This window comes from Erythrolamprus reginae, chromosome 1 (genome assembly GCF_031021105.1).
Source record: "Erythrolamprus reginae isolate rEryReg1 chromosome 1, rEryReg1.hap1, whole genome shotgun sequence".
NCBI lineage: Eukaryota > Metazoa > Chordata > Lepidosauria > Squamata > Dipsadidae > Erythrolamprus > Erythrolamprus reginae.
Genome location: NC_091950.1, coordinates 52,192,792 through 52,207,183, shown reverse-complemented (window position 1 = coordinate 52,207,183; position 14,392 = coordinate 52,192,792). Strand labels below are relative to the sequence as shown.

At 39.9% G+C, this 14,392-nt stretch overlaps 1 protein-coding gene across 1 annotated transcript in view; it reads right to left on the bottom strand.

Moving 5' to 3' along the window:
• Positions 1-14,392, bottom strand: part of CCDC85C (coiled-coil domain containing 85C) — a 186,084-nt gene that overhangs the window by 26,071 nt on the left and 145,621 nt on the right. Inside the window, exon 4 of the mRNA XM_070752612.1 lies at positions 11,656-11,760. Within this exon, the coding sequence (XP_070608713.1) occupies positions 11,656-11,760 (105 nt within the window). The remainder of the gene's footprint in view (positions 1-11,655; positions 11,761-14,392) is intronic.

The window sequence follows — 14,392 nt, the reverse complement described above, 5'->3', positions numbered from 1 at the left end:
CTCCAGTTAACATCACTTATCTAGTTTTAATTATCGATTCTGGATACCAAATTTGGATTTCTAGAACCAAAAACATTGGAAAGTAATGGTATTTTTACACTGGAACTTCTTGCCACCAAGTTTTTATCAAAACTGGGTTTTCTTGGGTTATATTGGAAGTTAGTAGAACCCATTTTGTGCTATACAGTGATCCCTCGATTTTCGCGATCTCAATCTTCGCGAAACGCTATATCGCGATTTTTCCACCCGATGACGTCACTCCTTTCCTTTCTCATCTTTCTTTCTCTCTCTCTTTCTCTATCTTGCTTCTTCCTCTCTCACACTCTCTTCCTCCCTCTCTCATCTCTTTCTTTCCTTCTCTCTCTTTCTCTATCTCTCCCCCTCTTGCTCTCGAGCGGCAAGCGAGCAGCCGGGCGGGCGGGTGAACGGGCAAGCGGCAAGCGGCAAGCGAGTGGCTGGGTGGGCGGGTGATGGGCAAGCGGCAAGCGGCAAGCGAGCAGCCGGGCGGGCGGGTGAACGGGCAAGTGGCAAGCGGCAAGCGAGCAGCCGGGCGGGCGGGTGAACGGGCAAGCGGCAAGCGGCAAGAGAGCGGCCGGGCGGCCGGGGTGACGGGCAAGCGGCAAGCGATCTTGGGGTTTCCCCTTTGCCTGGGCGGCGGGAAGACCCAGGGAAGGTTCCTTCGGCCGCCCAGCAGCTGATCTGCTCCGCAGCGCGGCAGCAGCGAGGAGCCAAAGATGGGGTTTCCCCTTTGCCTGGGCAACGGGGAAACCCCATCTTCGGCTCCTCACTGCTGCCGCGCTGCGGAGCAGATCAGCTGCTGGGTGGCCGAAGGAACCTTCCCTGGGTGCCGCCCTCCGCCCACGCAAACTCCACCATCTGCGCATGTGCGGCCATGAAAAAAAGGGCGCGCATGCGCAGATGGTGTTTTTACTTCCGCAACCCTACATCGCGAAAAATCGATTATCGCGAGGGGTCTTGGAACGGAACCCTCGCGATACTCACTATAGCTGGATTACCTGCTAAAAACTCACTTTTTAGTTCTGCAGCAATTGTGTGGGCTTTGAAGGGGTCCCCCCCTGCTGCAAATGATTATGCAGTAAATAAAATTATACAAAAATAATCACATTGTTGCAGATTATTTTCAGACCCATTTAAATTCAGGAAATGTTCCCAGTCCTTCAAGGATTAAAAAGAAAAACATTCAAGAGGCCAGCAACTAACTAACAAAAAAAGAGGGGGGGATCAGCATTTAAGGTGATAATTCAAAATTTTCACATTTATGCCTGACTCACATTGCACATCAGGGGAGACAGCGCAGGCCCTATCATAAAGTAGATTGTGGCAGCATCTCTTCCAAGCAAGCATCTATTTAACTTAAATTGCAGGATGATTCATTCAGAAATGTGCCGAGAAATCACACCATTCAATTTTAACATGCTGTCATCATCACTTGCTGAGAAGTACAGTTGGTGAGAACATGTTAAAAGGGGAGAAAGAAAGAAAAAGAAAAGCTACCCCCTCCTCCTCCTCCTCCTCTTGCTTTAAAATCTGAACGCTTCAGTATTTTTGCAGAAGAAAATATTGCTCATTATGGAGGGAGGGCACTGAACTGTGAATGACAACATATACACAAAACCCAAACAATAAAAAAAGAGATTCTTCTTTCTTTTCCTGCATGGATTTAACTTTGTGTTGAACTGTAACAATTCCTTGCTTATTTGGAAATACGAAGGCATTTTCAATAGTTTTCAATCTTCCTTATATTTCTAAGAAATTTACTTACTATTTACTTACTTACTTACTTACTTACTTACTTACTTACTTACTTACTTACTTACTTATCAGATTTGTATGCCGCCCCTCTCCGCAGACTCGGGGTGGCTCACAGCAATAATGATACAATGTAAACAAATCTAATATTTAAGTTAATTTAAAAAACCCCAATTTAGAAACCAATCATACATACTAGCATACCATACATAAATTTTATAAGCCTAGGGGGAGGGAAAATGTCAATTCCCCCATGCCTGACGACAGAGGTGGGTTTTAAGGAGCTTACGAAAGGCTAGGAGGGTGGGGGCAACTCTGATATCTGGAGGGAGTTGGTTCCAAAGGGTTGGGGCCGCCAGAGAAGGCTCTTCCCCTGGGTCCCACCAAACGACATTGTTTAGTTGACGGGACCCGGAGAAGGCCAACTCTGTGGGACCTAACCGGTCACTGGGATTCGTGTGGCAGAAGGCGGTCCCAGAGATATTCTGGTCCGGTGCCATGAAGGGCTTTATAGGTCATAACGAACACTTTGAATTGTGACCAGAAACTGATTGGCAACCAATGCAGACTGAGGAGTGTTGGTGTGACATGGGCATATTTAGGGAAGCCCATGATAGCTCTCGCAGCTGCATTCTGCATGATCTGAAGTTTCCGAACACTTTTCAAAGTTAGCCCCATGTAGAGAGCATTACAGTAGTCGAGCCTCGAGGTAATGAGGGCATGAGTGACTGTGAGCAGTGACTCCCGGTCCAAATAGGGCCGCAACTGGTGCACCAGGCGAACCTGGGCAAACGCCCCCCTCGCCATAGCTGAAAGATGTTTCTCTAATGTGAGCTGTGGATCGAGGAGGACGCCCAAGTTGTGAACCCTCTCTGAGGGGGTTAGTGATCCCCCCCCCAGGGTGATGGACGGACAGATGGAATTGTCCTTGGGAGGCAAAACCCACAGCCACTCCATCTTATCCGGGTTGAGTTTGAGTCTGTTGACACCCATCCAGCCTCCAGGCACCGGCACATCACTTCCACTGCTTCACTGACTGGACAAGGGGTGGAGATGTAAAGCTGGGTATCATCTGCATATTGATGATATCTCACCCCATGCCCCTGGATGATCTCACCCAGCAGTTTCATGTAGATATTAAATAGTAGGGGGGAGAGGACCGACCCCTGAGGCACCCCACAAGGGAGTAACCTAGAGGTCGACCTCTGACCCCCCACTAACACCGACTGCGACCGACCAGAGAGGTAGGAGGAGAACCACTGAAGAACAGTGCCTCCCACTCCCAACCCCTCCAGCCGGCGCAGAAGGATACCATGGTCGATGGTATCGAAAGCCGCTGAGAGGTCAAGAAGCACCAGGACAGAGGATAAACCCCTGTCCCGGGCCCGCCAGAGATCATCCATCAGCGTGACCAAAGCAGTTTCCGTGCTGTAGCCGGGCCTGAATCCTGACTGTTGAGGACCTAGATAATCGGCTTCTTCCAAGGACCGCTGGAGCTGGAGCGCCACCACCTTCTCAACAACCTTCCCCATAAAGGGAAGGTTGGAGACTGGTCGATAGTTGTTGAGAATGGCTGGGTCCAGGGAAGGCTTCTTGAGGAGGGGGCGCACAAGTGCCTCCTTGTAGGGATCCGGGAAGGACCCCCTCCCCAAAGAAGCGTTGACAATCTCCTGGACCCAGCTCCGTGTCACCTCCCTGCTGGCCGAAACCAGCCAGGAGGGACACGGATCCAGTAAACAGGTGGCGGAACTCACAGCTCCAATGGCCTTGTCCACTTCATCAGGTGTCACCAGATCAAACTCTTCCCAGACAGGTGGACAAGTACGTGCCGCAGTCACCTCGACTGACTCATTGTCAGTCGACTCTGTATTCCAATTGGAGTCGAGGTCTGCTCAGTTAATGACAAATGACAGGAAAATTAAGAAATTACAAGAAAACCATGTTTATGATAAAACCAACCAACTTAGGCATGGCTGAGTACACACATTTCTGCTCGCTTAATTTTCTATATGATCTGAGATGGTGAAAGAGTTATACAAAAGTTGATGTAGCTGTAACTCAGGGTCCCACAATGCAATATAGTCTCTTCCTACTAATCCAGATCTACTGTTTTGTCCAAGAGAAAGGTTTTCTCAAGGCAGGTGTAAAGTAAGGTGAGAAATATTGAAAAGTCCTAAACCAAAATGAGTCTACCATCTTCCAATTTCAGCGTTTGGGACCTTTGTTTGTTTGTTTTTAAAAAACACTGATCACAAGTGGGCTTTTTCGAAAGCAGCTTTAAAACATGAAAATATAGAGCATGAAATATTAGGGCTTGAGGAGTTATATACAGAATTAGAGAAGTCGTGTGTCTTTTATATTGTATGGGTAAGAAATTATGATATATTTTATATATGGAAGGGCTGAGCTCAAATCTTTACTTGATTGGAATTTTGGTCTCTGCTATCTAGAGAGGCCCGAGTCTACGGAGAGGGGCGGTATACAAATATAAATAAATAAATAAATAAATAAATAAATAAATAAATAAATAAATAAACAAATAAACAAATAAACAAATAAACAAATAAACAAACAAACAAACAAACAAACAAATAAATAAATAAATCAGTAATAGGGTGAAAATACACTGTAATGAAGATGAACATCTCTGGTTATGTTAATGTCGTTTGGCGGGCCCCAGGGGAAGAACCTTCTCTGTGGCGGCCCCAGCCCTCTGGAACCAACTCCCCCCACCCTCCCTGTCTTTCGTAAACTACTCAAGACTTATTTATACCGCCAGGCATGGGGGAGTTGAGATAGCTCTTCCCCCTAGGCCATTACAAGTTATGCATGGTATGTTTGTGTGTATGTTTGGTTTTATAATAGGGGTTTTTAGTTGTTTTTTATTATTCAATTGTACATTTATTACTTAGATTTGTATGCCGCCCCTCTCCGAAGACTCGGGGCGTTGTGTTTATTATTGTTGTTAGCTGCCCCGAGTCTGCGGAGAGGGGCGGCATACAAATCCAATAAATTATTATTATTATTATTATTATTATTATTATTATTATTATTATTATTATTATTATTATTATGTTAGTTTGACTGTCTTGGTCCCAAATCCTTTGGGACAAAGACATAAGAGTTAAGTAAAAGTAACATTTAGTGGCCCTTGTATAATGACCACTCATTCAGCTACATTTCAAACTTATAGCAGGTGTTGAATAGAGCACGGTAGTTACAATCCCAGGCATCGCAGCATCCCTCACCCCCCAATGATTGTTATCTGCTTCTTGGCATCTGGCTCATGATTATTATGTTACAGTGAACCATGATCCCATGATAACAATTTCTGACATTCCCAGCTGGCTTTCCACAAAGACAATGGGAAATATAGCAGGAAGTTAGAAGACATGATCATATGAGGTCCTTACTTAACAACCCATGCAATTCTTGCTTAAGAATGACAATCAAGACTGCCTATCATTGCACTTCACAACCATATTGCTTCTACTTTACAACCATATTGCTTCCTTGTCCCACTTACCAATGTAAATCAAGAACTACCTGCATAGGTTAAGAATTGTGATTGAATGACTTCAGGTGTTTTGGGAGATGTACAATTAAATACGGTGTAGCACTGTAATTAGAATTTTAGCACGGAATAATTTAATTTCTGTTTGGACAGAGTTGCGACAGTGTTGGACTGTACATTTAGCAATCTCCAGAGATGTTTTTAAAGTCTTCTTTGAAGATCACTTAAAAGATCCATTGCAGATGCAATGGATGGAAGTTTGAAAGCAATCCCTTAAATATTTAGAGGTTGTTATCAGAGGTGGGTTGCTCCCGGTTTGCACCGATTCTATAGAGCTGGTAGTAAAGCAGTGGTGATATCAAGGAGCCAGTTCTGTCGTTGCCGGTCTGTGGCTGCCGCCATCTTGTTTTGGGCTTCTGTACATGCGCAGAAGCTGTTTTTTGCTGCATTTTGGCTTCTGTGCATGCGGAGAAGCTGAGTTTTTGGCACTGTGCATGCATGCGCATGTCCACATGGTGCGCCCACGTGGAACACCCATATAACATGCAATCCACATGCAACCATGTGGTGTGGGAGGAAGCAAACTGGCAGCGAGGTAAGTTAAACCAGTGTTTCCCAACTTTGGCAACTTGAAGAGATCTGGACTTCAACTCCCAGAATTCCCCAGCCAGCATTCGCTGGCTGGGGAATTCTGGGAGTTGAAGTCTAGATCTCTTCAAGATGCCAAGGTTGGGAAACACTGAGTTAAACCTACCCCTGGGTTGTAACCCACTCAAAAAGTCTCCTACTGGTCTTCCAAATAACTAGCAACTTAAGCACTTTCTTGGGAATACTAAAAGCTTTATTTTAGTATTCCCTGGAGCCAGTTAAGAGGGATAGTTTGGCGCGCTGCTTATTGTGCTGTGCTAGAAAGCAGGAAACTAAAATTTTACCCTTAGACATAAAAGCAAACTGGTTGACCTTGGACCAGCCACTCTCTAGGAAGGAGGCAAAACCAAACTATTTTCAAAATCTTGCCAAGAAAACTGCAGAGACTTTTTTATACAGTTGCCAGGATCAACACAGATTCAAAGGCACCTGTATGCACCACACAAAATCTCTAGAGAAGTAAGATGATAGAGTTTTAAATAATCTATACATACTGAGATGACTTATAGATAGAATACCGAAATCATCCACATATAAAAAATGGAGATGGGACAGTGGATGAGAGATGCAGGATAGAATTCAGGTTTAGCAAAAATGCCAGTGTTATCACTGATGTAAACATTTGAAAAGAAAAGTTCTTTGTCTTTTTGGTGGATGTGTGTTCAGATGAATTTCTTTTGTGATTATTCTTCTGTTGGGTAGTAACATCTGGTGCAATGCTGTTATAATTAAAAGAGACAGCATTCAATCAATGTAACAGCTAATTTCTTCCAGAGTCTGTCACATGGAATTGAATCAAACTCTGCCCTTTAACTTAAAAAAAAGCAACATACAGTTTTTGATTAACTGGAGCATGTCTTGGCTAGGTGATGTTAAATTATGCTTAGGTCCATTGTTGAATGTTGAAATCTGAATGCAGCCTGTTGCGGGATCAAAGTGTTCTCTGATAGTACCCAATTCAATACTCTCTGTTATAAAATGTAGCATACAATTTGTTGATTAGGAATAAAAGACTATTTGGTCAATAATCAGTTGGGTCACACTTAGTTAAGTGTGGGAAAGAAAAAAAGAATAAATGGATTAAAAATCTTAAATTTCTTAGTCTACCACAAAGATAATAGGTGGATTATATTTATTTATTTATTATTTATTTATTTATTTATTATTTAGATTTGTATGCCGCCCCTCTCCGCAGACTCGAGAGTAACTTGGATAAGAAGGAAATAAACTTAAACAATTCCCCAAAACGAATTAGGGTAGGAATCGCTGTTTAATTGCAATCAAGAAGGAAAATATTGTGCTTTTCCCCCCCTGTATTATCACAAAACTTGGAAAACCTGTTCTGGGTTTGGAATGAAAATTTAGACTCTTTAAGATGACATTTCTCGATTAATTCTAGGTTCATATTATTATTATTATTATTATTATTATTATTATTATTATTATTATTATTTAGATTTGTATGCCGCCCCTCTCCGAAGACTTGGGGCGGCTAACAACAATATAAAAAGACAATGTAAACAAATCTAATATTTAAAACAATCTAAAAAAACCCAATTTAAAAAACCACTCATACATACAAGCATACCATGTATAAATTCTATAAGCCTAGGGGGAAGAGAAATTTCAATTCCACCCATGCCTGACGACAGAGGTGGGTTTTAAGGAGCTTGCGAAAGGCAAGGAGGGTGGGGGCAACTCTGATATCTGGGGGGAGCTTGTTCCAGAGGGTCGGGGCCACCACAGAGAAGGCTCTTCTCCTGGGTCCCGCCAAACGACATTGCTTAGTCGACGGGACCCGGAGAAGGCCAACTCTGTGGGACCTAACCGGTCGCTGGGATTCGTGCGGCAGAAGGCGGTCCCGGAGATATTCTGGTCCGATGCCATGAAGGGCTTTATAGGTCATAACCAACACTTTGAATAGTAGGGTTGGCATAATATTCACAGGTAATTATTTTCTTTCTCTCATCCCAATCTCTTTCTCCCACACAGAGACACATACATACAGAAAAAAGCACAAAATTCACTTTCTGATGAAGGATAATGGGACACTATTCATAACCCAGTGATTTCTTGTTTTAAACTAATGAATACTGTCAGTATAACAAATGCTATTTTTACTACTTTTGGTCCAGTGAAGCTTTAATCTAGTCTAATCTTATTCTGTTAAGAGTGTACCAAATTATCAGTTTGTTAGTATTCTATGCAGCCAGCAAGTTGCCTATTTACTAAGAGGACATTTGATTCAAAGTAACTGTGACATTTCATTATTGGACATCTACTATTAACTTGGACTGCAGGCATCCAATTTAAAGCAAAACTGGCCTGGCTGTTTCAGTCTCTGTCTTTCATATTTAAAGAACACTGTTGTCCTAGATCGCATGGAGGTGGATTTACAAAAGTGAAAAAATAGAATACTCTGCCATAGGGCATAAACTAGCGAACACATATCCTTGCAGAGAAGAAAGAGAATAACAAGAGTGAATAAGAGATTTTTATCTACATTTAAAAAAAAACATTGTATTGTAATGTTTTCCTCAGAAATATTCTATCATCTATCCATCTCACATCCTGGACATAAACTGTTTCAACTCCTACCCTCAAAACGTCGCTACAGAGCACTGCACACCAAGACAACTAGACACAAGAACAGTTTTTTCCCGAATGCCATCACTCTGCTAAACAAATAATTCCCTCAACACTGTCAGACTTTTTACTAAATCTGCACTTCTACTCATAGTTCCCTCTAAGCTGAGCAGTGAGCAATGGCTCACTTAAAAATCATCATCAACTCAGAGTTTTTCAAACCTGCCCAGAAGCCGAGAGGGAAAGAGTGAGAGGGAAAGAGTGCCGCCCAGTCCCGAAGGGACTGCCGCTCAGACACTATACTTTTCCGCCCACCCCCCAAAAAAATTAGAGGGAACACTGCTTCTACTAGTTTTTCTCATCATTCCTATCATCCTTTTCCTCCCACTTAGGACCGTATGACTGTAACTTGTTATTGTATCCTAAGATTTTTATTAATATTGATTGTTTCTTCATTGCTTATTTGACTCCTATCACAATCATTAAGTGTTGTACCACATGATTCTTGACAAATGTATCTTTTTCTTTTATGTACGCTGAGAGCATATGCACCAAGACAAATTCCTTGTGTGTCCAATCACACTTGGCCAATAAAATTCTATTCTATTCTATTCTATCTATCTATCTATCAATCAATCAAAAAACCCCTACTTATAGTCTTTTAATCAATAGAATTAACAAGAAAGCGGGGGGAAGGAAAAGTCCATTTTCCACTTCACACTGTTGTTGTTAGTTGTGAAGTCGCGTCTGACCCATTGCAACTCCAAGGACAGCATTCCTCCAGCCCTTCCTGTCCTCTACTATCTTCTGGGGTCCATTTAAGCTCATACCTACTGCTTCAGTGACTCTATCCAACCACCTTATTCTCTGTCGCCCCCTTCCCCTTTTGTCCTCAATCGTTCCCAGCATTAGGCTCTTCTCCAGTGAAAAAGGCTTTATTCACATTGAGAAAGGCTTTATTCCAGATACTATTCTCTCATTGAATATTTAATTTGGGTCAGATACATCTACTAAGCAGGTGCTTGTGAATTAACATTTGGGGTTGTTCAGAAGCCAAACCAACCTACCTATCCGCCTAGCCCAGCCACTATCTTGTCTTGTCAGACACAATATATCATTAGCATCATGGCAGTGTTCCATCAAATCTACTCAACCCAACCAAAAGAACTTACACACCCCTTTCATGGAGTAAAGAACAAATCAAAAGGTTTGTTTAAAAATGGTCATGCACACACACACACACACTCACACACAACTGTCCCTTTTGTCCTATGAATCTGGCTCCATATAAGCTTCTACGAAACTGCCCTTTTGGGCAAATTCTGGGACTTCTGCCCAGGTAGAAGCCACATTTTGTGACTAAGGGTAAGGCAATCTGCCCTAGGAATTTGCTACGATCAAAACCATAGGATATCCAATGTTGTGGGGGTAAAAGCAGGCAAATAATTAACTGCAAAACAAACTTGCCTCTCCAGGAAAACTCAGCATCCAACTGCATTTGAAGTAAAATTAAAACCTTGGTATTATTACTTATTATTAATTCGGATTAGTGCAACCAAAAGGTAAAATTTGCTTGCTTTAGGATGATCATTTCAAATCTGGTATTTTGCAATCCATCGAACCTTTCAGTTACTTCCTGCATATTATATACTCCTGGTACTAAATACACTATTTCTTTTTGCATATAACGTTAACTTTTACAAGTAATTATTTGGCACATTTTAAAAAGCTTTTCTTTACCATTAGTATAAGCATCTGGCTCAAATGAACAAATAAGGATTCTTTTATCCTTGACACAAATGTGTGGAATCAGCAAACTAGACAGTTAGGCATTAAAAATCTGAAAAATACATATTTAGGAAGACATTCAATAGATTAAAAAGCAAACTGGACCTTAATATTTGATTGGTAACAGATGCATGTAATAGATATCACTTTGCAGAGAAATTACAACAAAGTTATTTTAATTTTCCAGTATTGGACCTAGTTGAGTGAGTAGCGGATAGACTTTGCAACTCTTATATACATGCAAGACTAAGTAAAGACCCACTTACCGTGTTAAATCATGATATGGTTAATATAGGAAAATACCGGGTGGATAACACTACTACAACCTATAATCCATCATTTAGGGTTAGATGTATTATTATAAACTTCCCCATTACAATTCATTCAAGTAACTATAGATGATATGTCATATTTTAACACAGTCATATGCATGTGCTGTATATAGCTCTCTATGGTATTTTGTCATGTGTGAACCCACATGTTATGGTTTATAATTATGTGTCAAGCAGACACTATGGTTTGTTCAATGAACCATGGTTAACATTTGGTTTAACATAATGTATAAATCAGGTTACATGGGTATCCTTTTAGGCTATGAAGCCAAACTATATGTAAAGTGCATGTATTTACTCTGTTTCCCTTAGTACATTTCTTTTAATTCCATAAAAATGATCTAGTACTGATAATAAGCAATGCAACATAATATTTATTAATTCTTATATTGTATAAAAGTATTCTAGTACAGTTAACCCTTTAAAGAAATTTGACAATTAGTTTGTACTGTGTAATCTCTTATCAGCAATTAAATTCTAGTAATACAAGATTCCATAGTCCTAGATAAATATTTAGGAGATTAAAACATGAAGACATATAATTACTGACATGGAGATAACAAAACAAATTATCTTAAGTTTCTCTGTAAAGCACTGTAAATAGAATTAAATGCTTTATGAACTAAGAAAAAATGCCAGTTTAAATAGAAAACAAGAATGTAAGTAAAATATGGTTTTATGAAACATTGTATACTATACACAATTCGTACAAAATACAATGGATGAAGCCATACAATACAAACAATACTAATGGTTAGCACCACATATATCAAGTTATTATATCAAAGGCTTTTGCTTCATTAGTATGTTCTTAAACTGTTGGTTTAAAAATGGAAAATTTGTGGAAAAGATGCTAAATTCTAATCAATCTGCTTCCTACAGGGGACAAAGTACTTTCTTAATTTGACAATCTTACAGAAACGAACATTCTTCAGTTGGGTTCTGGCTCCTTTTCTATACAAATCTAAGACTCCCATCAGTATAATGACGACGAATGGACTTCTGTGTGTATCTTACATTTTGCATGGCATCCTGATACTGCGACAATGAAGACAGCTGAGACTCAGAATGGTATGGGGATAACCCTTTCCTAAGGGTCCTCAGATCCCCAGTGCTTGATTGCTGAAAAAAGAGAGACAAAGATAAAGCAGGACATCTATTTAGTCCCAAGTAAAACATGAAATTTAATGCCATTATATTTCTTTCTTTGGCTGTTACTCCATCATCTAATATATCTTCTTCAAGGCACATTTATCTTTGGACTGTCTGTAGGGTTGGACTCTATTGGTTGGAAGTAATCAGCTATATAATTGGAAGGGAGACCATTCCATCTTTCTCTGTAGAAACATCTCCGAAGGTTTAAAGAAGGATTTGTTTTCAGCAATCAGAAGGAGCGCACAGTGGAGAAAGAATTATGGTAGCCTGTTGCAACAGTTTTTTGCTGGTGGTAGTGAGAATAGGTACTGAGAATAATTAAATTCCACAAAGTCAGAAAAATTATATTTAAATCAAGAATTTTTGGGGAACAAACTATTTTATTGACTACAAGTAAAGTATTTTGGAAAACTTGGGAAATAGTTTTCCAATTGTTCTAAAATTTTGTGCTTTGATCTTATTCTGTTGGATCTTTCACGTAAAATAATATTTTGGAAGTAATTTGAGACAAAATACATAATGATACACAGGTATATATTTTTCATGTCTTTGTTCTATAAGGGTGGGACTTATGATTTGAAAACTCTGAAAACATAAAATTAGTTACATATGTTTAGAAATGTCTATTACTTTATTTAGAAAATTAATAATGATAAACAAGTGGGCTATTTAGAAATAAGTTTTGGAATACATCCATTATCTATTCCAAGTCTATTACTCTTTCTCAATCAATAGCAACTGTATCTAAACAAAGACTTAACAATATCTGAATCTCACATAAATTCCCTTGCAACATGGTCACTTATTCAGATGAGGAAATTACGAATATACACATAAACACATAGCCATTAAACAAATATGTGACATATCAAACAAATAGTTTTCATTGCAATGTTACAGACCAAGGCTTATGTATTACAAAACAGATTTGGGTATACTTTGCTTAAACCTTTGACACTGTTTCGGATGGTAGTGTTGGGTCTGCATTTGTCATTTTGAGACTGTGGTGGAATACTCAAAAAGTAACTGCTCTGGGACATGTCTATATTTAGGTACTGGTATCATATCATCACTTTATGATTTTCATCATTGTGCCCTACCAATTGCTAATGTTAATTACTGTCATAACTATATTATCCACTTAAATAATGCAAATATTTAATTAATTAAATGTTTCTTTTCTTTACATAATTCCTTTCATATTAATTATATGCTATCAAATTGGTGTCAACCCTTAATAACCACATATATTTTATATTACTACAACACAGAAAATACAGTGCTATAATTACTTGTATAATCCCAAAAATATATTACTACCATCCCCAGTCAGTAGGTATTGTTTTTAATTTCGATTAAAAAAATATTTCAATAAAACTATATCTCTGTGGTATACTTCAATAATACTACGATATAAGGCATTTGTTATTATTTATTTGTTATATTACTATATTAATATTACTATATGCATCATATAGTGAAACCTGCATAATAATGCTGTTTTATGTCAGCAACAATGCATTCAATGTGAACCAACTTAGGCTCACATACAACAGTCTTACTACTTTATTACATAGGAAAAAATAAAGCCACTGCCTTGGAGAGGTTTGGGTGGGGAGAGGGAAGCCTGCAAATTTTTCAGACAATTGAAGTCTCCTGTGTATCAGCAGTCAGATCAGTAGGAATCCAAGAGCATGTAAAAAAAAATGAGGGTGATCCTTCATAGCCTGGGAAACTACTACTTCTCCATGAACAGAAGTTCCTCTACCTCAGCATTGAAATAAGCAGCAATTTGGACACATCTTCAAACTGTCACTCAAGGAATCTTTCATGTAGTAGCATGGTATGCAGCCTTATGTTAAGCATTGATGCACAGCTAGTAGACATTTTAACCATGACTCATCTATATTGGCAAAAATAAAGGAATGCTGTTGAAAGAGATGCTGTATTTTTCTCAGAACAAAGGTAATTAAACTCTTGTGTGTCACTCAATGAGACAAAACAGAGCGGTTATAAAGCATGATGATTGATTAAAGTATAAACAGGTTGAAAAATCTTAAGGCTGTAAAGAAATGGTGTCAAACTCAAGGCCCGGGAACTGGATTCGGCCCACGGGGTGCTTAGTTCTAGACTGTGAGGATGCTCAGGAAACAGTGAATGACTGGCGCATGGTGCCTCTGCCAGAGAAAACAGAGCTTGGGAGGACCACATGCGCCCCCCGCAAGCTCCATTTTCACTGGCAGAGAGCCCAAAATGGCGCTCAGGAGCCCGTTTTCTCTCACAGAATGCTTAGGCGCCTACAGGTGCCCTTGAAATGAGTGATATAGAGCTGGTCGTGCTCACCCTGGCAACACCCACCCCAGAACTGCAAGGTCAAACACAACCCTGATGTGGCCCTCAATGAAATCAAGTTTGACAATGTAAAGTATGCTAAGTAGAACACAGTTGGCTAGTTTAATTCTGCTAAGCTTGCTAGGAAATTACTTCTATTTTCACTTGCTAGGAAATTACTTCTACTTTCCTCCTTGTGGTCAGGAGGCTGAAATGGCTTGTTGAACATTATATGGTAGAATTGCTCAAGCTTCATTGTAGGAAAATA